Source organism: Nicotiana sylvestris, chromosome 3, assembly GCF_000393655.2.
Source record: "Nicotiana sylvestris chromosome 3, ASM39365v2, whole genome shotgun sequence".
NCBI lineage: Eukaryota > Viridiplantae > Streptophyta > Magnoliopsida > Solanales > Solanaceae > Nicotiana > Nicotiana sylvestris.
Window position 1 is genome coordinate 141,740,260 of NC_091059.1, and position 26,885 is coordinate 141,767,144.

A 26,885-nucleotide genomic window follows, 5' to 3' on the forward strand; every position below is an offset into this window, starting at 1 on the left:
AAACTCGACGGTGCGTCCAACCAAAGGAAGTAATGGCGAGTTCATCATGATGAAGGCGATATGACTTATTGTGCCCATAATTCTCATAAAGGAATTCAAATGGGATGTATGATTTCTTCAAACAAAGCAACTCATCATTTTTCTTGAAACCTAGCATTTTCAGAAAACCGCGAGGGCTGCGATTTTCCGACAATAATAACCCTGAACTATCCCATGACAACTTAACGAAGCCTCTTATTTCTTCTCGAAGAGAGTCATTTTTATGTCACTGAAGCGGAATATGCCCCTTTTCTCATCCCAGAACATGGTAGCGGCCTCGTTCAATGTTCTATTTGGTCGGATGTCAAGCAAAGATGGCAAGTCACCAAGGACCCTTCTCACGTGATTCTTGTCACAAGGCACGAGGTTTTTCCACCAGTCAAGTAGCAGGGGTGGGATGTTTGGACCATGCCGAATATGGGGACTTCGTGCTTCATTTTTTGCAAACAAATAAAGGTAGCCCTTTCCCCCTCCAGATTCGACCACTTACACAATAATGATCAACATATTAGCATATTTTCTCTAAGTAATGCACACAACATGATAGTGTCCATTGGAATTGTGGAAATCCCGTCAGACTTTGGACGAGGTTTATCTTAGTGGGCTATTACGTTAACAACGTTCTAACCCGTACTAGGTTTAACATGATACATGTACATCTAATATTGGAGTAAGGTTTCTAGAATGGCCTAGACTCATACTCTCAAGTCGACAACTTGAGAGGGAAAGGCACAGGACCGTCGATTGCATCGCTGATCGACTAGTCTACCGCAAATAAGCCTTTTCGGTTTAAAAGGGTATTTTTGAAGAGCGTGGACACTCATCAAGCGCCGCTATGTTGATAATCGGCACGAGTGGAGTATGATGTGGAGCATGCTTTATGCATAGATCATAACATGTTATTAAGTATTTGCATGATAAATATGTAGAAGTAGTAAATACAACAGTAAGGTAAACATAGGAAAGAAAGACAAAAGGAAAAGTCAGTTTAATCTGTGGAATATATGCAAGAATGTAATAAAGCAGGTAAGGGAGTAGGGATGGGAGTGGCATGATATATCAGTCTTAAACAAAATGAAGAGCAACGAAAAGCAGTCATAGCAAATAGAGGTAAACGGGGATGGGATATACATGTTAAAGGTGGAAAGGGGAAGGGATATGCATGTCATAACATATTTTAAAAAAATAAAGGTGGAAAAAGGAAGGGATGTGCATGTCATAGCATGTAACAAAGAAAATAATCCACATAAGCCAAGTTCATTATGGTAAGAGCCTAAGTATAAATCCCCAGCAGAGTTTCCATGCTGTCGCACCCCTTTTTCTCGCGAAAGTGAGTTTTGACATTGTGACAACTCTTTTAGATGGGAGATAGAGTGCTAAAAAAAGAAGAGTCCACCTAACGATTTTTAAAGTGCGTTAGGGAACCTATTTGTGGGTAACTCTGTTTGACTAGTCAACGCCACCAAAGATGGGGTAAGGGCTCAAATTACCTCAAAGAGAAGGTTTTAGGCACTCTTCGAAGTCCACAACTATGGGTCTCGCCCAAACTTAAGATTATGTGGATTATAATTAGGCCAGATGATCAAAGAGAATAAAAGGTAAAAAAGTTTTATTATAACACAATGAGAATCGATAAAAGTCTTAAGAGTTACAAGGATATAACTATAACGGTCTATATTAGATGAATAAGTGTATAAACGAAAAAAATAGGGGCCCCTAAGTTTTTTAGCCTAAAAGATCACCCCGTGCAACATAAATAATACTTTGCAACTCCCTTGAGATAGGGAATTACTTATATTATTCAGTGGGCATAGACTATCATCTCCTGCTACCCGATTACTATGTTAAAGTTGTTTACCTAAAAGCGCTCTAATTCAATTCTAAGTCGTAATGTATGCGTGCACTACCCGTCCCATGCCTATGGTCCAGGAGGCATTGGACCTCTATTTGGAGTGGTTCTAGACTTTATATAAGCTGCTCAGAATGATAAAACTAGGCGACATATAAAACAAGTAGAACTTTATATAAAGGCAGTTAAGGGCTAAAGTTAGACTCCGCACTTAGACAACAAATGCACGCACACAGATTTTTTGCATCAAGCATTAGACAATTTCATAATTAAGACTTAAAATCATAGAGACATGGTTTCTAAGTGACTCTGAATTCCAGCATCGTATATACAACATTTTGCTCTTAGTGGCTTAGGAGAGGAGGTAGTAACTATTTGTAAGCTTAGAGCTATTAGCGGTAATTCTATAAATATGCGTCTTGGGAAGGTGACATTGTCCTATAGGCATGATTTCTAATAGTGGCATGGTTAAGCAATGAAATAGTGTTTGAGAGTTCAGCATTAACATTGTTGATATCATAAACCATTTTAAGCGAGTGATAATATCCTACAGGCGGGATTTCTAACGATTGACAAGTGAAATTGATTTTTTATACTTAGCCCCTATAGGCATGTTTTATAATCGAGTAGTATGATAACAATAGCAATAGAAAATTATCTAATTAAAGTCCTATATGCATGATTTCTATATTGGCATTAGTGATCTTATATGCATGTTGTCTAGTAACACATAACAGTAGATACGGGGAACAAATGAAGTACTTAAGCTCATGCTTTGATAGTGAAAAGTTGTGTGAGTGTGTGGTTGCCCGAATGGCATGATTTCTACTAGTGTGCATGGATATTGAATATCATATATATACAGGTTGGATAAAATAATGAGTAAATCATGTAAATCATATAGGCATGTTTTTCTACCCTTTCATACAAATATTAGAACATGCCTGCTTCCCCAATTTCATTAACACCCCAAATTGTTTGTTATTACAAATTATTACAGGCCCAAAGAATGTAAAAATATTACACAAGAAATAATAATAGGCCTACAGTAGGCCCAAAAGGAGATACCCAGTATTGCATGGGCTTTCAACAAACTCTTTCTTTGCAGATGGCATGCTCAGATCCAAGCAAGGGACTATACCCATCAACATATCCCAAAAGCCATAGAGGAACTCAGGCTAAACCAAACAGTCACAAATTAACCATATGACCCAAATATTGGATTACACAGAAATCACTTAAACAAACCAGTTTGTAGATTATACAAATAATGTGAGGAAGAAAAGCTAAATGCCAGAAACAGCTCAAGTTCCAGTAGCAAAGAGAGGGACCAAAGAACCCCAAATCCTAGTATGTCAGAGTTCATAAGGGTCTCAATTGGACCCCGAGCAGTGCTCGCACTAGGGAGGTCAATAGAGAAAGTTTTGGTGGCCTTGTCTTTCTGTCGGCCAAGAGTGATAGATTTATAATAGTGTAGATAACAAATGAAAGTGAGAGAACAATGATAAAATAATAGAATTTGAAGAGATGCACTTATATTTTAGAAGCAGACATGACAGGGGTAATTAAACAAAGAAACTAAGCAAAGAGAATCAACAAGATTCAATGGGCAGGTTGGTATCACAAGTTCAAACATTTTGTAAGAAGCAGGCGAATTAGGTTTTCTGAGATTACAAGATTAATATACAAGAGTGAACAATGCCATACAAGTCTAAAGTAGAGCACTAACTTAAAGTATTCAGCCTAGGGGTCCAAATTATGTCAAGTATCCATCACAACATCAAATGACATGCATGTTAACTTATATCATAAAGCAAACCACTATCAAACCTTATAGAAAAGTACAAGTTATGATAGTTACTCTAAAAGTCTCAAATAATCACTAAAAGATATAGGATTCAGCAAACAAAGACATAAATAGTAGCGGATCATAGTTAATACGAAGGTCTTAAGTACATTCCAAATTGGAGCTAGTCATTACAATGACTCAGGATAAAGCAGGGAAGCAAACTCATGCTAGGCAGTAAAGGTAAACATTCAAATACCAACCTAGTAGTCTAAACGAGCTTAAGAGAGTCCAAATTGTTCAAAGTTAAGCATATACAAATAATATATAGTGTCTCAAAACTGGAATCTTAGGTGAATTCAAATGCTAGAGAAGTTCATATCATGAAACAGGTTCAATGCCAACAAAGTTGCACACAGAGATAATCTAAGAACACATTAGGTCATGAAATTTCATAGGTGTGAATATGTAGTTCATAAACACAGAATAATGGAATCGTAAATCCAAGATACTTACCACTTATCAGTTGAATAAGCATACAACAAGAAAGAACAAATTATACAGTACTATGAATGTCAACAAAGAGCAATAGAACCCAGAATCTTACTACGTCAGAGTTCCCGAAGGGCTTCAAATTAACCCCGCGCAGTGCTTGCACCAAGAAAAGTTGAAAAATCGAATTTCAGTGGTCTTGGCTTTCAGTCGGCCAAGAACGAAAGTATAGAACAAGAGAATACTAGAACAAACTTCAATTTTTAGTGAATCGGGTGATTAAAAGTCCGTTTCAAAGGGGAATATGGAGGGATTTATATAGTAGTTACATCGGATGAGTAAATAAGGAAAGAAGTCAATCAAACATAAACAAATAAAGGAAAAAATATACATGCAATCATAAAGCAACCAGTAAAGAAAAGAAATCGAAAATCAAACCCTATTAGGGTTCAACATTTGAAAATATGTCTACTCGTATAAGAAATCAACTATTCTTCCGTGTATATGGACGAGAAATTGTTCAGATCTTAGCGATTGAAGTTGAACGAGCCCGAATCTGAGAGATGGTACTTGCCAAGTTTAGGCAAGTACTAAGTAACATCATAGTCTTGCAAGTAATACTGAGGTAACACATAAAAGGTAAGAAAATCACAGAAGGAATTCATGATTGAGACGGATTCAGAGAAGATTGAGGGGGAGGATAGGGTTTTTGAAGTAGGGAGGAGTGTTTAAAGGCGACTGATGAAAGGAAATGGGGATCAGGGTTTGGATAAGGGGATATAAGGAGAGTGGGGGGAGTGTTGTGAGCCGTTGATCTTTGATCAACAACTGGGATTTAAAACAAGTTGGGTTAGGTTTTGGACTGGGTAGGTTTATTAGGTCTCTTGGTCTGCTGAGGTTATTGGGCCAAGGGTCTATTTTAACCTTAATTGGTCCGAAATTAATCCTAATTTTGGGCCAGATTTTAAAAATAGGAAACTAAGGGAAAATAATATAATAAAAATAGTTAGCTAAAATATAAAAATTCTATTTGTGAAAATTAATACTTTAAAACAATAGTATAGGATTATTAAAATATAAGATATTATTTTGACATTAGGTAAAATGACAAGTGCAATAAAATTTTAAAAATATAGGCTATTATTGCAAGATTGTGCAAATAGCTTAAAAATACTAATGTAATTATATAAAATGAAGTAAAAATATTTGAAACATGTATTATAGTTGCAAATAGTGATTGTAGGTAATTAAGTCATCACAAAATAATTGAAAGGGCTTAAATGTAAGAAAATCAATTTTAAAGCTCTAAAAAATTATGAAAAATTATAGAAAATACTTGTATAAATTTTGTAAACTAAATTATGATGTAAAATGATGTTTTGAAAGTATATATACTATTTGAGAAAATATGAGGGCAAAATTGGGTGTCAACAGCATTCCTCCTTGGCGTCGAAAATCTCGTACACCTGGTTCACTACCAGTTGGGAGTCGCACTTTATTTCAATTATCTCGGAGCTTAATCCCCGAGCTAATTCAATTCCTGCAACCAAAGCATCGTACTCGGCTTCACTATTAGTTAATAGCACAGTTCTAATGGCATGTCTCAGGGTTTCTCTAGAAGGAGCGATTAATACTATCCCAAGATCGGATCCTTTTACATTGGAAGCTCCATCTATAAACAAGGTCCAAACACTTGATACAATTCCTGATAACAACACTGCTTCTTTATCAGCTAAAGACATTAATCTCGGACTAAAGCCATAAAGTCGGCCAAAACTTGTAACTTGATCGCAGTCCTATGTTTATATTCAATGTCAAATTTACTAACTTCGACTGTCTATTTATCCAAATGACCTGATAAGACACAACGGCTATAGGATGGCATTGAAAATAGGGCCTAAGATTTCGAGAGTCGACTACGAGAGTTAAGGCCAGTTTTTCAATGTGCGGATACTTGTCTCCGCTCTCGATAAAACTTTACTTACATAATAAACAGGAAATTGCATACCTTCCTCCTCTCAGACCAAAAAAGCACTTAACGCTACTTCTGAAACCGCTAGATAGGTTAACAGTTGCTCCCCTTCCTTCGCTTTTGGCAACAAACGAGGGCTAGATAAGTAACTTTTTAGGTCCTTCAGTGCTTGCTGGCATTCCATAGTCCATAACAAATCACTCTTATTTTTCAAAAGCGAAAAAATGATGACATTTCTCCGAACACCTCAAAATAAACATACTTAGGGCCGCCAACATACTGGTCAACCTCTGTACTTCCTTCACACTTGTCAATTGGTCTAGGATGTCCTCGATGGCTTTGATCTTATCGAGATTTAATTCGATTCCTCTTTGAGAGACCAAAAACCCCGGGAACTTACATGAACCAACTCCGAAGGCACATTTCTCCGAGTTGAGCTTCATGTTGTATTTTCTCAAAATATCAAACGTTTCTTGGAGATTATTCAAATGATCCCCTGCATTAAGAGACTTAACCAACACATCGTCAATATAAACCTCCATTACTTTACCAATTTGTTGTTCAAATATTTTATTAACAAGCCTTTAGTAAGTGGCTCCAACATTCTTAAGCCCGAAAGACATCACATAATTCGTGATAAATGAGGTATTTTCTTGATCCTCCAAATGTATTCTAATTTGATTATATCCAGAATAAGCATTAATATAACTCATTAACTCATACCCAGTCGTAGCATCAATCATTTGATCAATGTTTGGCAATGAGAAAGAGTCTTTGGGGTATGCCTTATTTAAATATTTATGGTCTAATATTTGACACACATTCTGAAATTATTATTCCTTTTAGGTACTACCACTATGTTAGCTAGCCAATCGGGGTAATTTAACCTATATTTAGTAACCGGGTTACCTCTTCCTTGACAAACCTATTTCTGACCTCTGCTATCAGTCGTTTCTTCTGCCTTGCCGGATGGAAATTAGGATCCAAACTCAACTTGTGGACATCCACTTCCAACGGAATACCTATCATATCTGAATGCAACCATGCAAAATAATCGACGTTAGATTTTGGAAGTCAATAATTTTTAACCTGAGTTCGAGACTCAACCCCGTTCCTAAGTGAAATTTTCTTTCTAAGAACTTCTCGAACAAGGCCACTTGTTCGAGCTCTTCTGCGGTTGCTTTGGTTGCGTCTATTTCCTCTGATACCTAAAAAGATCTCGGTACCTGATAAAATTTTGATGACTCTTCTTCTTTACTATCTTCAATCGAGGTGGAAGAAGGCATCGATCCTTGTAAATTACTATTTGCTCATTTCTTTGTCCTTGTTACTGGACACGATTACTGCGTTCATCTCCCTTGCAGCCGGTTGATCTCCTATGATCTGCTTGGCCGCTTCCGATGTGGGAAATTTTAATAGTTGATGATATGTTGACGGCACGGCCTTTATTTCATGTATCCAAGGCCTCCCAAAGATCACGTTGTATCTCATGTCACCATTTACCACTTCGAACATAGTGGTTTTCGTTATGCCTTCTACATGTATGGGCAGCAATATCTGTCCTCTGGTCATAACACTCGCTAAGTTGAACCTGGCTAAAAGTTTTATTGTCGGAACTATACTTCCGGTTAACTTTGCTTGCTCCAAGACTCTCCATTGTATGATGTTGGCTAAACTTCTGGATCAACCAATGCATGTTTAATTTTAAAATCTGAAATATTAAGAGATATTACCATAGCATCACTATGCGGTAGAAGAAGTCCATCAACATCCTATTTTGTGAAGGTGATGTCATCCTCCGCATCTTCTTGGATCCTTTTTCCATGAGTTACCGATATCTTCGACTTCTTTATTGCTGAAAATGTCACCCCATTTACTTTATCTCCACCAAAGATTATGTTTATCGCTATACGAGGTGACCTCGCAACCAGTTTTGATGGATCTATGACATCTCAATTTTTTCCATAGTTACTCTTGGCCCGGTCACTTAAAAACTCTCTGAGGAGACCATTCTTCAATAGTGTTGTCACTTCTTCACGAAGGTGATGGCAGTCCCTAGTCATGTGACATGCGTCCCATGGAACTCACACAGCAAATTGGGATCCCTTTGGCTAGGATCCGATCGGATTGGTTTCGAAAACCTAGCCTCCTTTATGTTCCTCATAACCGACAATAATTCTACCAAATTGATGTTAAAGTTATAGCTGAATAACGAAGGATACATTAAATCTTGGGACCCCGACACCTCTTTCTCCTGTAAAGTTCTACTACTCCGACCATGATTCGTTCTTCTATCGGAAGAAATCTATAGAATGACCGAATACCTTTATTTCCTTGCCGATAGGCCCTTTAGTAAGGCTGAAAGCGACTTCTGGAAGATCTCTAATCTGCATCAATATCAGCTTTAAACCTTTCCTAATTCCGATCACTATTACGCCCTTTGGAAGTCACCAAGGAACCCAGTTGATCATCTTTTATTCTAATCTTTGATTCGTAACAATTGTGCTCATCTACCCAAATAGTTGCCTAAAACTCTAACAAGCTCTCCTTCAGTTTCCTGGAGGCATCAGATCTCAATGGGTTAAGACCTTTTGTGAAAGCTTCCGCTACCAACTCATCTGATGCTACCGGAAGCAACATCCTTTCCTTCTGAAATCGGATTACGAACTCTCGTAATAGTTTGGACTCTTCATTGGGTATTCTGAATATATTTGCCTTCCTTGATTGGACCTTTCTTGCTCTAACATGAGCTTTTATAAAAGAATTTGCAAACATTTCAAAAGAATCAATAGAATGCTCAGGTAAAAGAGAATACCAAGTTAAAGTACCATTCGTCAAGGTTTCGCCAAATTTCTTCAACAAGACTGATTCGATCTCATGCTAGGCCAAGTCATTTCCCTTTACAACTGTAGTGTAGGTCGTGATATGTTCCTGTGGATCTGAAGTCCCATCATACTTCAAATTATCTGGCATCTTGAATCTTTTTGGAATCAAATCTGGGGTTGCACTGGTTTGAACGACAACTACATATACTTCTTGGAATCCGATCCTTTTAGCACCAGCGGCACTCCCGAGATCTGATCCATCCGATCATGGAATTCCTTAATGTTTTGGTCCATTAGTTCATGAATCTCATGAGCTCGGTTTTGAAATGGTCGTTTGCGTTGTTGTCGTTCCCAAATCCACTACGAGTACCTCAAGCCTCATTAAAATCGAACTCCTCCCTTGGAGTATTTTTACCGGTTCGTTGAACTGTTTGATTTGCAGGGACACTGGAAGGAATCCGAGCTCCTCCATTAGAATTATTGGAAGCATCCGATAGCACCTGTTCCAATTCTGTCATCACCTGGTCTTGTCTTGAGAGGTGATCCATAATTGCCCTTTGTTGCTCTCTCAAGATTTTGATTGTTTTAACAACGTGTTCATCATCTGTATCATCAAGAGTTGGATTCCTCACACATCGAGGATTTTGACTTTCGCGAATTGGAGTTATTTCATCTCCTTCATTGCGGGTTTCGCTAGTTGAATTATCATGTTGGAACACATCTTCACGTTCGTTCTGTACTCCAACATTATAGGAGTTGTTGACATCGTTAGCTGCCATATCTGATTTTTCTTTTGCTAAGAAAGGAATCAGAACTTGTTAGTAACAGATGAATGTATCAAAGCAATTATACATTTATCTATGCCCCACGATGGGCGTCAAACTGTTTACTCATAAAATAGTACAGTTAAATTTGTAACGTGGTTTATAGACACGCAAATTAATTTGATCCATAAATATGAAATAAATAAGAAAAGAAATAAGATTATACAATAAACTTAAAGGAAATACGAGTGGATATGAATTTAGCTTCTCCGATAGCAAAAACAAGAACAATATTAAGAACGAAGTAAAAGAGCAATATTATATAATGAGAGCTGGTTTTAACTTTTGTGTACAAAGTGTTTCATGTCCTACAATAAATACTAGTTCTCCTATTTATAGTTCTATTGAGGGACATAAGATCCCTAATTCAAGCAACTCTTGAATGAGAATAAAACTGTTATTGATGGCCGCATAACGGTTGGCTATAAATGCAGAGATTCTCTGTAATGACTGCTCATTGAATGTTATCCGATATCATCCCTTCAAATCTTTGCTATTGGTTCCCATGCCTTCAGAGTTCACACATCACCGATCACATATTTATATCCAGTGCCAACTACTTGTTGACTCACATCTTACTTGTTCTCCGTTCCACGTGTCATCTCATCATTTGTCCAACTGTCACTATTTAATTTTATCCCATATACTTATATTATTCACTAGTCTACTATTTACTTGATTACCGATGTATCAAAAGATATTGGCAAAAGAACAAAAGAAGTACATGAAACAACTCAGGACTCTAGAAATCTAGGAAGTCATATAAAGGACAACCCGACGCACTAAGCTCCCTCTATGCGCACGGTCCGGAGAAAGGCCGGACTACAATGGTCTATTGTACGCAGCCTTACCCTGCATTTCTGCAAGAGGTTGTTTCCACGGCTTGAGCCCGTGACCTCCTGGTCACATGGCAATAACTTTACCAGTTGCGCCAAGGCTCCTCTTCAAATATAGGAAGTCATTTGTCTACTATATTACCCGTAGCTAGGAAACAATCTTATTTTCTATTAATAACTTAATAAAATGCCAATAAGAGCATAATTTTAAGTTACAGAGAAATGTTATGGGGTAAATTGAGATACTTTTCTTGAAAAATCTATGGAGCATGGACGGATCCACCCTTTAGGGCGATTATAGTATGTCACCACTTAGGTTCGCAAAATTATCATATATTTTTCTTAAACTGGATTAAATATTTGATCCTATCACCCCTCAGTTACAAACTAGATAAAGGTGCCATGACTGGTAGACCTTTTGAATTTTGAAAGCTTTTCTAGTGTATAAATTCAAGTTCGAATTCATCTTGAACCTTGCATGACTTTTTTTTTCGTTGTGCTTTTATTTCCATTGTCCCAGTCATTTTCTTTTGGCTACCTCCCAATTTCCTATTTTTCATTTATTATTTTATATATTTTTTCTTCCATTCTAATATTTTATCTGTGATCTTTAGCAAGAATGCTAAAAAAAGAGCCTCCAAAATTTAAAAAATGTCATAAAATAAGCATTTCTCTTAATCTGAAATCTTTTAGTTTTTTCTTTTAAAATAAAAAAATACGAGTGTCGAACTTTTGGATTGAGATCAATTTAATTTTATAGTTTTTTATTATAATATAAAAATTTGAGTTATTCTATGATTATTAAATATAATTTAAATCTCTTTATTATTAAATTATGATAAATATTTCACAAGCATTGCTTAGATAAATATGAGATTTATGATTTCAATTTTTGGGATCTTGTAGTTTACCTAATTTTGCATTCACTTATGGGGTATAATTTATCTATTGAAGATATTTTTCAATTTTTCTTATTCTGATTGTGGAATCTCCTTATTGAAATGTTATTGTAACAACCCGACCAGTCGTTTTGCTTTCTAGAATCCTGTTCCCCTAAATAAGACTTTCCATACTTGCTTTTACTATTTTATAACTTGCGGGAATGATTAGTTCGGGATTTGGAATGGGGCGGGTTGAAATCGGAACACTTGGTTCCTTAATGTTGACTTAAAAGACCAACTTTGACTTTGGTCAATATTTTGAGTAAATGACCTCATAATCGTGATTTGACGGTTCCAATAGGTTCGTATGATAATTTTGGACTTGGGCGTATGTTCGGATTGGGTTTTGGACAACCCGGAGCTTTTTTGCGCCTAATAATGAAAGTTGGTTCTTGAAGGTTTTAGACAACAACAACTACCCAGTAAAATCTCACATAGTGGGGTTTGGGGAGGGTAATGTGTACGCAGACCTTACCCCTGCCCCGGTAGGACAGAGAGGCTGTTTCCGATAGACCCTCGGCTCAGAACGACGGAAATAAAGAAAAACAAGGAAAACAAGAAAAGAAAAGAGAATTCATTAGTAACTCCAGTAAAAAACATTATAGTAACAGAAACATAAAAATCAAAAGATGAATGACATGCAATAACAGTAACCAGAGTCTAAGGAATCTAAGATAAACAACAAGAATAGTGTGAGTTCAACATAAACTGCAAACCATCTAAGATCAACCCCAATCCAACCCCGCCTCACCCCCAACATGCAATAAGGAAAGCTCCACTACCCCTATCCTACAACTCTAATGTTATTCCTCCAGGCCTTCCTATCAAGGGCCATGTCCTCGAAAATCTGCAGAAGAACCATGTCCTGCCTGATCACCTCTCCCCAATACTTCTTAGGTCTCCTTCTACCTCTTCTCATGCCCATCACGACCAACCGCTCACACCTCCTCACCGGAGCATCGATGCTTCTCCTCTGCACGTGCCCGAACCATCTGAGCCTCACTTCCCGCATCTTGTCATCCACAGGGGCGACGCCCACCTTCCTCCGAATATCTTCATTCCTGATCTTGTCTATCCTAGTGTGCCCGCACATCCACCTCAGCATACGCATCTTTGCTACTTTCAACCTCTGGATATGGGAGTTCTTAACCGACCAACACTCTGCCCTATACAACATTGCTGGTCTAACCACCGCTCTATAAAACTTACCTTTGAGTATCGGTGGTACTTTCTTGTCACACAAGACTCCAGATGCAAGCCTCCATTTCATCCAGCCCGCCCCTATGCGGTGAGTGACGTCCTCGTCGATCTCTCCATCCCCCTGAATCACCAACCCAAGGTACTTAAAGCTATCTCTCTTAGGGATGACCTGTGACCCAAGCCTCACGTCCTCACCTACATCCCTCGACTCAGTGCTAAACTTGCACTCCAGGTACTCTGTCTTAGACCTGCTCAATTTGAAACCCTTAGACTCGAGAGTCTGTCTCCAAACCTCCAATCTCTCGTTAACACCTGCCCCCGTCTCGTCAATTAGAACAATGTCATCAATAAATAGCATACACCATGGCACCTCGTCTTGAAGGTTTTAGAAGTTCTTTAAATTTGGTTTGGAACGGGTTTTTGTAATATCGAGGTCCAAATGAAATTCTGAGAATGGAAATAGTTTTGTAATGTTATTTAAGACTTGCACGTAAAATTTGGTGTCATTCCGAGTAGTTTCAGTACATTTCGGCGCATTGGAGGTAAATTGAAGAACTTGAAGTTCTTATATTTGATTCAATTGATTTTGGGGTGTGATTCTTAGTTTTAATGTTGTTTCGGGCATTCTGAGAGTTCGAACGAGTCCGTTTTATGATTCCAAACTTGTTAGTATGCTCGGACCAGGCCCCGGGGGTCCTGAGTGTCAAATGGACGAGGCTCGAACCAAGTTGGAAGTTTGGACAACAACTGAAGCTCCCCAATTCTGTCATAATCGCACTTGCGCTTGGCAAGCCGCAGGTGCGGGCTCGTAGGTGCGACTCACGAGCCGCAGGAGTGAAGCAGGGAGGACAGCCCAGGCACTACAGGTGCGGAACTTGTGGCGCACCTATGCGACCGCAGATGCGAGGTCAATGGTCGCAGGTGCGAGCTTGTGCGCAGATGCAGCCCCTTGAGCTCGCAAATGCAGAGCTTGACCAGTAGGGGAAAAATGCGCACTTGCGATGGTTTTTCCGCAGGTACGAAATCGCTGGAGGCAGTGAGGTTCATTTAATATGGGACTTAAGCCATTTTTACACATTTCACTCACTCTTTGGGCGATTTTTGGAGCTTCTTGAGAGGGGTTTTCACCTAGCTTTTGAAGGTAAGTAATTTCTATCTAATGTAAGTTAAATACGTAGTTTATGGGTAGATTACAACATGTACATTAGTGAAAATCATGGGTTTACATAAAAAACTAGGTTTTTAATAAAAATAAAATTTAACCACGAAATTTATTATGGAATTTAGTAAAAATTATATATTTACGTTCCTAAGGTCATGAGTAATAACTTTCTTCGAAAATTTCCGGAATTCGAGCACGTGAGCCCGGGGGCAAATTTTAGGAACCTTACATTTATGGTTGGGTAATCACTTAAATAGTTAGAATATGAACTTTTGAACATATATTGTTTAGATTTTACACTATTTGAATAGTTTTGGATTGTTCGGCTCCGATTTGAGGGTTTGAGGATAATCTTGGACCGGAAAGTAGGCCTTGAAATGAGGTAAGTCTCTTTTCTAACCTTGTAAGAGTAAATTTACCCATAGGTGAACTAAATTAATATGTGTTGTTATTTGTGGGGGCTACGTACGTACAAAGTGACGAGAGTCCGTACGTAGCTACTATTCATGTTATGTCAGGGTAGTTTTAGGCTTACACCATGCTTTGTGGGCACTGTTATCTGATGTTATTTGTTAATTGTATCGAATGGAACTAAGTTGAGGATTTTAAGATTTCAAAAAGCTTCAAGTTGAATTTTATTTATTTGAAAAGAATCGAGAAAGGTCATGATTTATTGATAAATGTATATTTGACCGCTTCGCAAGCATATTCCGTGAGTGGAGTGAATCTTTCCATTACTCTCATGGAAGCGGGTCGTTCACCTCGGCAGGTTAATAGATGCATCTATGGTTCGTGCCGTTCAACCCTCGTAGTGCACATTTTATATTTATGTTGGATCGGGCCGTACGTCCTTGGCTAACCTCGTGTGTGATAATAGAATTGGTAGTCCCTTTTGATATATGGTATTCTTTCACTTGAATTGAGAAGTTATTGGTTTTAAATGAAGGAAGTGATTTGGTTCTTTTATTTGGAAAAAGGATTGTTCAGTTATTTCTTATTTTGAGTTCTATTGTTATCTCTATATGACATGCTTAATTAGGATTTCATATTATCATATTGTTGACCCTTAGTAAGTATCGGAGTTGACCCCTCGTCACTATTTCTTCGAGGTTAGACTAGATATTTACTGGGTACATATTATTATGTACTCACGCTATACTTCTATACTTAATTGTACAGGATCTGAGGCAGGTGTATCTGGTTACCAGTCCGGCGCGCAAATTTGATCCCCATTTCAAGATTTCACGGTGAGATGCCTTCTGAGCCGTTCTACAGTAGCTGGAGTCTTCCTTATGTTATATTTTTCTGTCTATTTCCTTTCAGACAATAGACTAGTATTCTTTCGTATATTCTACTACAATGTCCACGTACTTGTGACACCAGGTCTTGGCACACACACTAGTAACTTATAATTTTGGATTTATTTTCATGATTACGATTTGCACTCGTTTGCTTCCGTTTAATTATTTTACATTTGCAAATTTCTAAACCCTTTTAACAATGAGGAAATGTTATCCACTTAGTAATTTAATTACACCGAAAACCCACTAGATTGATTAATGTTGGCTTACCTAACAACGTTGTTGGACGCCATCACGGTCTATCATAGAAATTGGGTTGCGACAGTTATTTTACTTGTGCAAATTTATTTTTAGCATACAAAAAAAGATGTAATCCCCTAGTGAAAATATTGATTTTATTTATATTGTTAATAATAAAGGTGTGATTCCTTCTTTAAAATGCTAAGTTGCAACTTGAGGTCTAAGATGTAATTGACAGACAACAACAATAATAACATATAAGTGAAACTCACAAGTATGGACTAAAAAAAGAGATATAATTTTCATATTTGCAAATAAAAAATACTTTTTAAATTGCCCGAATAAACTAAAAAATAAATCGATCAAACGTTTCGAACAAACTCTATATTATTTATTACTACAAGGTATAAATTAAAGGAAATTGGGCATCCATCACCTCCAAATTCTAAATTCGCCTCTAGTTATGCAAGGGCAAGTATGAGAGAATTTATTTGTATAAGGGTATAAATGGAAAAAATATATATTTTGAATACTTTATTAAGATTAAAAAGAAAAAAAACACATGTTTCATGCAAGATTTTGTTTACTGCAAAAGGTACAATTTTACCCTCAACTTCATGGTCCCGGTTCCAGCAGTAAGAAAAAGATTGTAAAAATCTTCTACTGTATTACGTTAGATTTCGCATTGAATGCTTCAATGTCAAATCCTTAAACCCACAATTTTCAATTCCAAGTTGCAAAGTAAACAACTACTTGAGAATTGAGATTTACGTTTTGGGTTACCAGACCTCAAATCCAATTTTAACCTCCACAGCTGAATTTTGCAGTTCTCACTGCACTTGGAGAATCGAACATATCCACAGAGGCAAGATTCTTCTTTTCATTCTCCCATTTCGTTTCTATGCAAATCTTCGATTTTGACTTTTGAGGAAATAGTTTGTTTGGGTGCTGACTGATGAATTAATATAGGCTGTCACTTTTTGACCTAAACCTGCTCTTGGTCTTAACTTGCACGTCAAATGAGAGTCTTTATATGGGCTTTGTCGTTGTCTGAGAAGAAGAATAACTTCGATTTCTCATCTTATTTGTCCTATGCGGGATTCGAGCTTGCAAATTTAGAACCCCGATTATGATGATTGCTCCGACGGGTTTAATGGGTTTACTCATTCGCGAGATTACTGATAGGTTACTGTTTACATAGTTCATTTATGTTTATGTGCTATTGAGGTTCAATTCAATCCTCCACGTTATATTTCAGGAGGAAAGGTGCTACACTGTATATACTAATTTGCCAGCTTATATATGAATGGATCAGTTGATTGAATTGAACTCCACTGATAATTCAGTTATTTTCCCTACAATTGCCTATCATGATGTTAGGAGCTGGTATAGTATGGTATCAATCACACACGCTTCAATTCGAATACTGCATATGCATCACCAGCTGGATTCAGCTATACGAATCCTCTGTATCCATCTGGTTTTATTCCAATACTAAATGATTTGTCTTTCAAGGCCAAGTAGGATTCTTTAGAAACAGTGCAGTGTAGATTGTCTTGATAAAGTAATAATTTTTACTAATGAAATTGGGCAAAAGACACTTGTATACAAGAAGTATACCAAAAGTAAAAACCCAAACAAAAAAGTTGTTTTCCACCCATATAAGTAGAAATAGGGCAGTATCGTTGAGGTAAAAAATGCTAGCTGATTTATTCTGTCTGCCCAAGCCTTGACGGGCAGAGTTACCAGGTACCCGTGTTGGTGGGAGGTAGCAGATACCCAGTGAAATAATTGGATGTGCGCAAGCTAGTCCATACACCATCGTCATAAAAAAAGTAGTGCAGTATAGTTAGCTATCATTATTATCCACATCGTGCATCTGAAAATCCTCGACCACCGCAGGGTCCCTTGTATTTCTATCTTTTTGCATGTATTGTAATTAAGGCTGCTAACCCTACTTGGTACTGTTATAATCAATTTATTGATACTATCTCATTTTTGCAGGCTATAGCATCTATAAGCTATCTGTGCAGAAGTTCACATGGCTGACTCTGGAGAAAATAGTGCCTTATTCCCAATTTTTATATTGTCAGTAATTGCCCTACCCTTAGTACCCTATACAATACTTAAATTACTTCGTGCTGCTTCAAAGAAGGATAAGAGTATTCACTGTGAGTGTTCAGTTTGCACTCGATCTGGAAAATATCACAAATCCGTTTTTCGAAGGGTGAGCTATCAACCAAGCATCTATATTTTATTTTATGTTGGATGTGTGCATGGAGATTATTATTGGTATTACAACCCAATGTCCTGTTGTCTAATCTTTGAATTTCCTCGTGCAGATCTCTAATTTTCTATCGTGTAGCAACTTGACCGTGCTGCTGCTTTGGGTTATTGTGGTCTTCCTTGTTTATTCCATCAAGCAAAGTAGTCGTGAGGTGAAAGTCAACCACGTTAGAATTACTTCTCTAAATGAGATTAATAGGTCATCCTAGATTTTTCTCCTTGCATATCAATGTTAGGAAAAGCTGCTATCGCGACTCCCCTCCACGCCTCCTGCCCCAAAAGAATTGGAAAAAGAAAACACGAGCCAAGAGTTGTTGCATGTAAAGTTTACAGTGATTTTTGTCTGGATCTGGCTGACATCGTAGCCCTTTCTTTTGAATCAGATTGAAGCTTTTGATCCATTCAGTATTCTTGGGCTAGAACCAGGAGTTTCCGAATCTGTAATAAAGAAGGCATATAGGAGACTTTCAATACAATACCATCCAGACAAAAACCCTGATCCAGGTGAGAGGTGTTACGGAGATGCAGTTAATATGTCTACATCTAATTGATGAAGTTCCGTCTCACAAAAAAGAAAAAAGAAAAAAAAAAAGAAGAGTATGTAAAGGAAAAGAAGAAAGAGGAACAAAAATTGATAAAGAATCGGCTATTCTGTATTGTGATCTGTGCTTACCAGTTATTAATCAATTTTCTTCTCCATTTTCAGCTGCTAATAAGTATTTCGTGGAGTATATTTCCAAAGCTTACCAGGCGCTGACAGATCCAGTCTCAAGGGAGAATTTTGAGAAATATGGACATCCAGATGGCAGACAGGTGTTGCATTTTATCCAGTAACAAAATTATACTAGTCCTCTTATCTATGTGGAATGAGAGAAATATGTTCAGTGCCTTGAAGTCCTTACACATATATTAACAATATTACATCCTGCTGTAGGGTTTTCAAATGGGAATTGCACTTCCTCAGTTTCTGCTTGATTTCAATGGTGCATCTGGTGGGATATTATTAATTTGGATTCTTGGAGGCTTTATACTGTTGCCAATGGCATTTGGCGTTGTTTATCTATCAAGAGCATCAAAATATGGGGGAAATTTTGTCAGGCGTGAAACTTTAGCCACTTATTTTGATCTAGTGAAGCCCTCCTTGGCTCCAAGGTAAAAACATTTTTCCAAACATATGCACTATAATTGTTTAATACATAAAATACATTAGACAGGTTGCATCATGAAACCTCATGTAAAATATGATGGTCCATTAATGAAGTAGTAATACTAGCTCATTTGAATGTCTTCTTACCTGAACAAATTAACTCCCTTGAATTTATCTTTAAAAAGAAGGGGAAAAAAACCAAAAACTTCTTTTGAAATTTGTACATCCTCAGAAAAGAAAGAAAGATATAAATAGTTGTCTTTGTCGGAGAAAACTCATTCAAACTTTGGTATAAATCTTTAACTAGTGCACAGATTTTGTCCGTATTAGTCAAATCTCCATTTCTTTGCTGCCCTCCATGATACATGTGCTTAACCAATGTAGATCAGCTATTTGTTAATTGCTATTTAGCTTCTATTGTTCTTCTGGATAGATTATGTTCACATCCAGTCAGAGATATAATTATTTCTTTTATCAATTCTGAGCTAAATAATGACAAACATTTTTGGTACTGGAGATATATCACTTGGATTGATAGATAGCTGATTGGTTGATTGAGTTTATATACCAAGAGGAATCAAGTCCAGATGCATATGCCTTGCATATTGTCCCCTCTAACATCTTACATGAATATGTTTGAAGACAATACACTTACCTCTGCATGGTCGCTATCCTGCTTATTTGGACATTCACTAACCTTATGAAATTCTAGTTGAAATTTTACGTTCTCGAGGCTGCTCCGAATCCTCAATCTCTGAACATTAAGGTTTTTGCCTTGGTCGCGGTTGCAAATCGAAGGAGGAATTTCATACAATCTATAGTGGTGGATGGGGTGAGAATGGAGGGAGAGGAAGAGGTCAAAGGGGCAATAGTGGGGTTTTATGAAAAATTGTACAAGGAGGAAGCTAGCTGGAGGCCTACTTTAGGGGGAATAGAGTTCAACCATATAGGGGAGGGAGACAATGAGTGGCTAGAGAAGGCTTTCGAGGAGGAGGAGTTGCACGAAATTGTGTCGAGTTGTACTGGTGATAAGGCCCCTGGGCCTGATGGTTTTTCCTTGGCCTTTTTCCAGGTTTTTTGGGACACCATTAAGGGGGAATTAATGGAAGCCATTGAATACTTCCACTTGATTGATGTTTTCGAGAGAAGCATCAATGCTTCTTTTATTACCATTGTGCCTAAGAAAGAGGGTGCAACTTCTATCACAGACTACATGCCTATTAGTCTAGTGGGGAGCATTTACAAGATTATTTCTAAAGTGCTATCCAATAGGCTCAAGAGGGTTCTTGACGTGACAGTGTCGTCCTCCCAGAATGCATTTGTGGAAGGAAGGCAAATCCTGGACACAACTTTGGTGGCAAATGAATTGGTAGACTCCAGAAGGATAAATAGAGAACCCGGCTTACTATGCAAATTGGACCTTGAGAAGGCTTTCGACCATGTGAATTGGAATTTCCTGGATTTCATCATGATGCAAATGAGATTTGGGGCTAGATGGAGGGGATGGATCAAGTACTGCATTTCCTCAGTCAGATTTTCTGTTATGGTTAATGGTAGCCCGTGTGGTTTCTTTGGCAGCTCCATGGGTCTCAGGCAAGATGACCCACTATCACCCAATCTATTTATTTTAGTGATGGATGCGCTGAGTAAAATGATGGATCGCGTTGCAGGCGGAGGTTTCTTGCGAGGATTCTCAGCTCTGATCGGGGTGCCCAGTGCACGAAGAGTCTCTCATTTGCTTTTTGCGGATGACACACTGGTTTTTTGTGACGCGGATATAGAGCAACTGACCTACCTGAAACATGTCCTGCAGTGGTTCCAGATAGTATCAGGCCTAAAAATCAACCTTGGCAAGTGTGAGATTTTTCCAGTGGGTGACGTTGCTAACATTAATGCTTTGTCTCACGTTCTCAAATGTAAGGTGGGCTCTCTCCTCACTAATTATTTGGGCCTCCCTTTGGGAGCTTTGCACAAGGATACTTCAGTTTGGAACCTAGTAATCGAAAGGGTGTAAAAAAGATTAGCAGGATGGCAGAAACGCTACTTATCAAAAGGCAGTAAGGAAGTGCTTATTAAAAGCACCTTATCGTCCATGCCCACATATTACTTGTCCCTGCTGCAAGCTCCTGTGAGCGTCGTAGAAAAACTAGAGCGGTTTCAAAGGAATTTTCTTTGGGATGCGGCGGATGGAACTAGAAAGTTTCATCTGGTGAATTGGCAGATAGTCACTTCCCCAAAGAAGTGGGGGGTCTAGGAGTAAAAGATCTTAGGGTATTCAATACAGTTTTATTAGGGAAGTGGCTGTGGAGATTCAGGATAGAAGATCATGCTTTATGGAGGGAGGTCATAGTAGAAAAGTATGATTCCACGAGAGGGCGCTGGAGGACTAAGGCAATCACATCACCTTTTGGGTGTGGCATGTGGCGAAGCATCATGAAGAATTGGGAAGACTTTAATGAAAACATCACTTATAGGGTGGGAGATGGAAAGAGAATCAGCTTTTGGAATCATAGATGGTGTGGAGAGGATACTCTGAAGGTCTCTTTCCCCAACGTCTACAGAGTTTCGAACCAGAAGGAATTGATGGTCCAACAGATTCGCAAGGAGCATGAAGGGGCATAGTACGAGACCTCTCATTTAGAAGGAACATGCAAGATTGGGAGATTGCAGAACTCTCAGATTTGTTGGCACTATTATATGGCCAACATAGGACACACACTTCTAGCGACTCTTGGAGATGGGGGATGCGTGGAGATGGTCTGTTCAGCGTCAAGTCTTATTACCAGATCATGCTGGTGAGAGATGAGGCCAATTTTCCATGCTCATCAATCTGGATTCCTAAAATGCCCACGAAGGTGTGTTTCTTTGCATGGCTAGCAGCGAGAGGGGTGATCTTGATTGCTGAAAATTTGCGGAAGAGAGGAATTACAGTTGTTAGTTGGTGCTACATGTGTAAAATTTCAGGGGAAGAAGTTGATCACCTGTTACTGCATTGCCCTGTTGCAGCGGGCCTGTGGAGAGCAATCTTGTGCTTCTTTGGAGTTCAATGGGTCATGTCTAGCACTGTTAAGGAAATGCTATACAGCTGGGCCGGTTCCCGTCGAAGAAGAAAGCAAAAGGCGTGGACGTTCGCTCCCTTAGCTCTCATGTGGATAGTTTGGGGGGAGAGAAATATGAGAGCCTTTGAGGGGATTGAGTCTAGTTTTTCTCACCTTAGGAAGTCTTTTATCTTTAATCGCATTCTGGTGCACCCATATAGCACCTACGTGTATGGAAGATTGAGCTTCTTTTGTAGAGAATCATGTTATGTTGTAAATTCTCTACTTTTTTCTATACTTCTTGTACACGGGAGTTCTATCCCTTTTGATTAATACAATTTACCTTATAAAAAAAAAAGGCTTTTGCCTTGGTTGATATTAAGTGTGCTCATATTGTGATATTTTTATTGTCTTTTAAACTGCTTGTGACACTTGAAATGACAGCAAAGTTCTGGATGTCTTCATTAAGGCAGCTGAATTCATGGATATTCCAGTTCGAAGAGCCGATGAAGAACCTCTTCAGGAACTCTTCAAACTTGTGAAAAGTGAATTAAACCTGGATGGTAAGAATGCCAGGCAGGAACAAGCAAAATTCTGGAAACAACATCCTGCTCTTGTTAAGGTGAAGCTAATAGGAGATCTAACCATGATAACTGAAGCATTTTGTATTTGTCATGAATCTCTTGTAGCTAAGTTTAATTCCCTTCCTTTTTTCAGGCAGAGATGTTGATTCAAGCCCATTTACTTCGCAAAGCAGACACTTTCTCTAGTAACTTGCGGCAAGATTACAAAAATATGCTGCAGCTTGTGCCTCGTCTTCTGGAAGGGCTGATCAAGGTAATTTTTTGCGTTACCTCTTAAAGCAAGGGGCATTACTCTTGCAGGGCGTTACTAGTATCATGCAGTTTTTCACTCCCAGAGTTAAGTTTCGTGCTATTATTATTCGTCAGATGACATGTCTGATTCTAGTTTCAAGTTATTCTCTTACTGGTATGTCGACAAAAAATATTCAAATACCAAATCCGACTCCTATCTCAGTACTTTGAGTTGAATTTGATATATTGAATTTGTGATGGAATTACTGGGATACTGATGGAAACCTTTCCTGCTAAAGAACATAATGCCTTTTATTATGCAAACAGAAACAATCACAACAGGCACTCCAAAGTAAATAAAAGGCTAAAATACTAAATGAAATACAAGATTGCTATGATAATAGAGTAGACATGAAAAGGCAAAGCTCAAACCTGAAACATTCTTGGGAAACTGACCTGGCTTTGACATTCATCAATAAGTCCAGGTTGACACGTTTTTAGCAAGTTTTCATTAATTGTCTGAACCAAATTTCCGTTCTTTAGCTTCTCTTTTTGTTCTTCAACAATCCAGACTCCTTGTCGACATTCTTGTTTGCAACATCATAGTAAAATGTAAATTATGAGGACAAATGAAGAAACTAGAACAGTATTTCACATTCCTTGACATATTTATGGCGGTTAGATTGTAACGTTTGGAGAGAAAATTTGGATCGGTATTGTATATTCTAGATAGTTTGCTTAGACTTAGTTTATTTCTTATAGATGTTTTTTGTTTTGGTGGCGTGAATATCATTTGCTGCTGTTCTGTATGTGTTGGCAAGTATAAGTCTGACTTTACACTTTAATTTTGGTTTCTCGTCTGCCCTCTTTTTTCAATTGTGACTTGGAGTTAGTACCCTTGTTTATTGTTGCATGCAGATGGCAACAGTGCCACGCACTGCTAAGGGACATGGTTGGCTAAGGCCTGCAATCGGAGTCATCGAGCTATCCCAGTGCATAATTCAGGTCTTTGATTTACTGCTGTTTGAGCGATTCTGCTCTGATTGTCTCTTTGGAAAAAATTGCTGGAAAAATTCAACCAAATATTGAAACTTGCCAATGACCTCCTTGTTGTCATAAAACTGGCTGAAGATTTCGCTGAACACCCCCCTGCAATTAACTTAAACATCAATTGTAACGCAAGTGTATATGACATCCGACAACCACACACTAGATGAACCTTAATACTTTTATGTTCTAAAATGCCCTTGTGTAATAAATGTGTCAGACATATCCTTAGTACTTTCTTTTAAAACATCCTCTAAGAGACTATTTTCTCTTAAATTATGCCTTCTTTTTCTGTTTTTGAAATTAATCCCTGCACATATTGTTAGTGAGAAAGAAGATTAATTGTAAGGAATTAGGAAATAGGAGATTTAAAGTTTCATGGGTTAAGTACTTCATACATAGGATTGCCTTCAGACCTGTGCTGAAGAGGGGTGGCATTGGTGGTTGTTACTGCCCTACTGGTAAAGTTTATCTTAGGTTGAATTAGCAGAAAGGGAGTATTTGGAAAAGTTTTTTACACCCACAAGGAGATACTTTGATTATGTTTTGATCTTAAGGGAGGTAATCTATGAGTTCCACCATACACGTCAGAAAACTAGATTTTCGTCAAATGTCAACTAGAGCTGGCAACTGGGACAGGTTGGCCTAGCAAACGGGCCAATCCGGACCAGAAAGGAGGTCCAAGACTGTCCCAGATGAAAAGGCAGGGCTATATTGGTCCCAAATGTAGCCCAAATTCGGCACGGATGGACCCGGGCTTGGCTATAGGCGTGACCAGGACTGAATTGGCTCGTAATTGAGAAAAAGTAACTTACATTTTAATAATACTTGACTTGAGGTTTCAATTTGAAGAATTCTTTGAAACAATCATCAAGTTTTCTTTGAAGTCTTCCATAAATAACGAGGTTTCAATCTGAGATTTCTAGGTATTCCATTTGGAATTCATTTCAAAGTTAATAATATGTGAGATATTTCTCTTAAATAGTATTAATTTTCAGTTTTAGTAATATTTTACATTTTACACTGTTATGCTTTACATCCTTCAATATTATGATTATAGAATAAGTTACCAAAACAAAAAAAAGGGCGTCACCTAGTAAAAGCTAGTACAACTGGTTTGGGGGCTGGAGCCGGTCCCTACCCCCTGGAAATTTTAACTGACCCAGTTGGTAGGTCAATGTCAAACCCATGCTTTCTTTCATTATTTTAAAAGCCGCGAGACCTTAAATTATCCGCGTTAAAAGAAAAGCTTCTTCAGCTTTTCAGAAAATTGAATCTTGTGCGTCTGTTGTGGATGCAGGCCGTTCCTCTTAGTGCTAGGAAGGCAGGTTCAGGATCCTCTGAAGGTGTTGCTTCACTTTTGCAGCTTCCACATTTCAGTGATGCAGTCATCACAAAGATAGGGAAGAAGGTAAGCGTTCTTTTCCTATCCAGACATATTAGAGATGTTCCATAAGAAGATAGCTCTAGACAGTTATTAGGAAAGCATAGTTTATTTTGTTAGTGTTTTTGTATCATCTATTTTATTTCCTTTTAAATGGATACAAGATTTTGGTTGAGCTTTTCAAACCATTTGGTCCAAGCGAATGCAATGAAACGGAAAAGTCGTTTTCTGACATCTCTTGGATACCATTCAATTTCACTTCAATTGTTAGCCTTTTTTTTCCTGAATAAATTTACTAACAATGTCCGTTTCTCTTTCTCGCACATAGATTAACCATCATTTAAAAAATGCTAAAAAAATTCTAGCTCCTGGAAGCTTTAAGTTCTTTCTTGTCCAGTTGATGGATATCCGTAAGTTCTAAATCTTAGGCATGCTATATTAGGTTCATTAAATGGTACGGTACAGGCAACAGTCTTGTTTCTGTTCCTATTTACTACGCTCTAATTGTTGTGTCATTATTATTCCTGGCATGGTTCTTGTCATAGGCATAACCTTTAGTTTTTGTTGTCCATGTAAGGTGCGTACGCTACAGGACCTCCAGGACATGACCCTTCAAGAACGTGCCGAGCTGCTTTCTGGTGTTGCTGGCCTCTCTTCTTCTGAAGTACAAGACGTGGAGAAGGTACTGGAATTGATTCCTAGTGCAACAATTGAATTTACTTGCGAGACTGAGGGGGAGGAAGGCATACAAGAGGGGGACATTGTCACAATTCAGGCATGGGTGACTCTCAGACGTGCTAATGGTTTGATTGCAGCCGTTCCACACTCCCCATACTATCCGTTCTCCAAGGGAGAAAATTTCTGGTTTTTACTTGCAGATGCCAATTCAAATGATGTCTGGTTTTCCGAAAGTATCAACTTTATCGATGAAGCAGCAGCCATAACAACTGCTTCAGCAATAACTGAAGCGAAAATGGAAGCATCAGGGGCAAGTATGGAGGAGATCACTGCCGCTGTTAAAGATGCTGTCGCAAAAGTTAAGAGCGGGTGTCGACTGGTGTTGGGCAAGATCCAAGCTCCACAGGCCGGAAATTACAATTTAAACTGTCATTTGATGTGTGACACGTGGATTGGGTGCGACACGAAGACAAGCTTAAAACTAAAAATATTGAAAAGGAGCAGAGCTGGAAGTCGAGGCGGTCATGTGGCTGAAGGAGTGCAGGGGAAGAATAACCTTGAAGATGAAGAAGAGGATGAAGATGACATTGAAGAAGACGAAGAGGGCGATCAAAGCGAGTATAGTGAGGATGAGGATGAGGATGAAGATGAAGATGAGCCTGAGCCTGAGGTTGAGAAACTGAATAATAATAGAAAGGGCCTTGCTAATGGCTCCGCTCGAAGAAAAGGTAGAAAATAAGGTCAAGGCGCATGAGGGGTGAAAGGGTCTGTCTCTTGATGTACTCTGGAAATTGGAATAGTGTTACTCATTTTCTAGAATTGGTTTCTTGGTACTGAATGAGCCACAATTTGAGAAAATTTATTTTTAACAGTTTCACATAAAATTCTACATGGTTTGGACCAATTTCTACTTTCATTCAAATTTCTGATTTCTCCCTCTACATGTGCACCAAATGATCTTTTACCCCCAATCCCTTCCCTTCGGAAAATTTGGTTCCTATAATTGTTCTCAACCTTCGCCCA

General features: G+C 38.2%; 2 protein-coding genes across 3 annotated transcripts; one reads left to right on the plus strand and one right to left on the minus strand.

Annotated features, from left to right (window-relative positions):
* Positions 1 to 12,348: 12,348 nt before the first annotated feature.
* Positions 12,349 to 13,122, minus strand: LOC138888100 (uncharacterized). Its single transcript, XM_070169912.1, has one exon. It carries the CDS (start codon positions 13,120 to 13,122, stop codon positions 12,349 to 12,351), a length of 774 nt encoding a protein of 257 aa, XP_070026013.1.
* A 3,041-nt stretch (positions 13,123 to 16,163) lies between these two features.
* LOC104225645 (dnaJ protein ERDJ2A-like) lies at positions 16,164 to 26,766 on the plus strand. 2 transcript variants are annotated; one of them, XM_009777490.2, is made up of 11 exons: positions 16,164 to 16,332; positions 17,472 to 17,694; positions 17,810 to 17,905; positions 18,137 to 18,257; positions 18,460 to 18,566; positions 18,688 to 18,905; positions 22,383 to 22,560; positions 22,656 to 22,775; positions 23,672 to 23,758; positions 25,101 to 25,211; positions 25,762 to 26,766. In XM_009777490.2, exons 2-11 carry the CDS (start codon positions 17,509 to 17,511, stop codon positions 26,599 to 26,601), a joined length of 2,064 nt encoding a protein of 687 aa, XP_009775792.1. In that variant the 5' UTR covers positions 16,164 to 16,332; positions 17,472 to 17,508; the 3' UTR covers positions 26,602 to 26,766. The 2 variants fall into 2 exon arrangements, with proteins under 2 accessions (XP_009775792.1, XP_009775793.1); XM_009777491.2 differs by lacking the exon at positions 16,164 to 16,332 and adding an exon at positions 16,563 to 16,652.
* The last annotated feature ends 119 nt before the right edge of the window (positions 26,767 to 26,885 follow it).

Bases quoted from the DNA above. Each gene is read 5' to 3' on its own strand.
- LOC138888100 (XM_070169912.1), bottom strand. From the start codon at position 13,122: ATGCTATTTATTGATGACATTGTTCTAATTGACGAGACGGGGGCAGGT.
- LOC104225645 (XM_009777490.2), top strand. From the start codon at position 17,509: ATGGCTGACTCTGGAGAAAATAGTGCCTTATTCCCAATTTTTATATTG. The intron at 17,695-17,809 runs GTGAGCTATCAA...TTCCTCGTGCAG, and splicing joins ACAAATCCGTTTTTCGAAGG to ATCTCTAATTTTCTATCGTG. The intron at 25,212-25,761 runs GTAAGCGTTCTT...TGTCCATGTAAG, and splicing joins TCACAAAGATAGGGAAGAAG to GTGCGTACGCTACAGGACCT.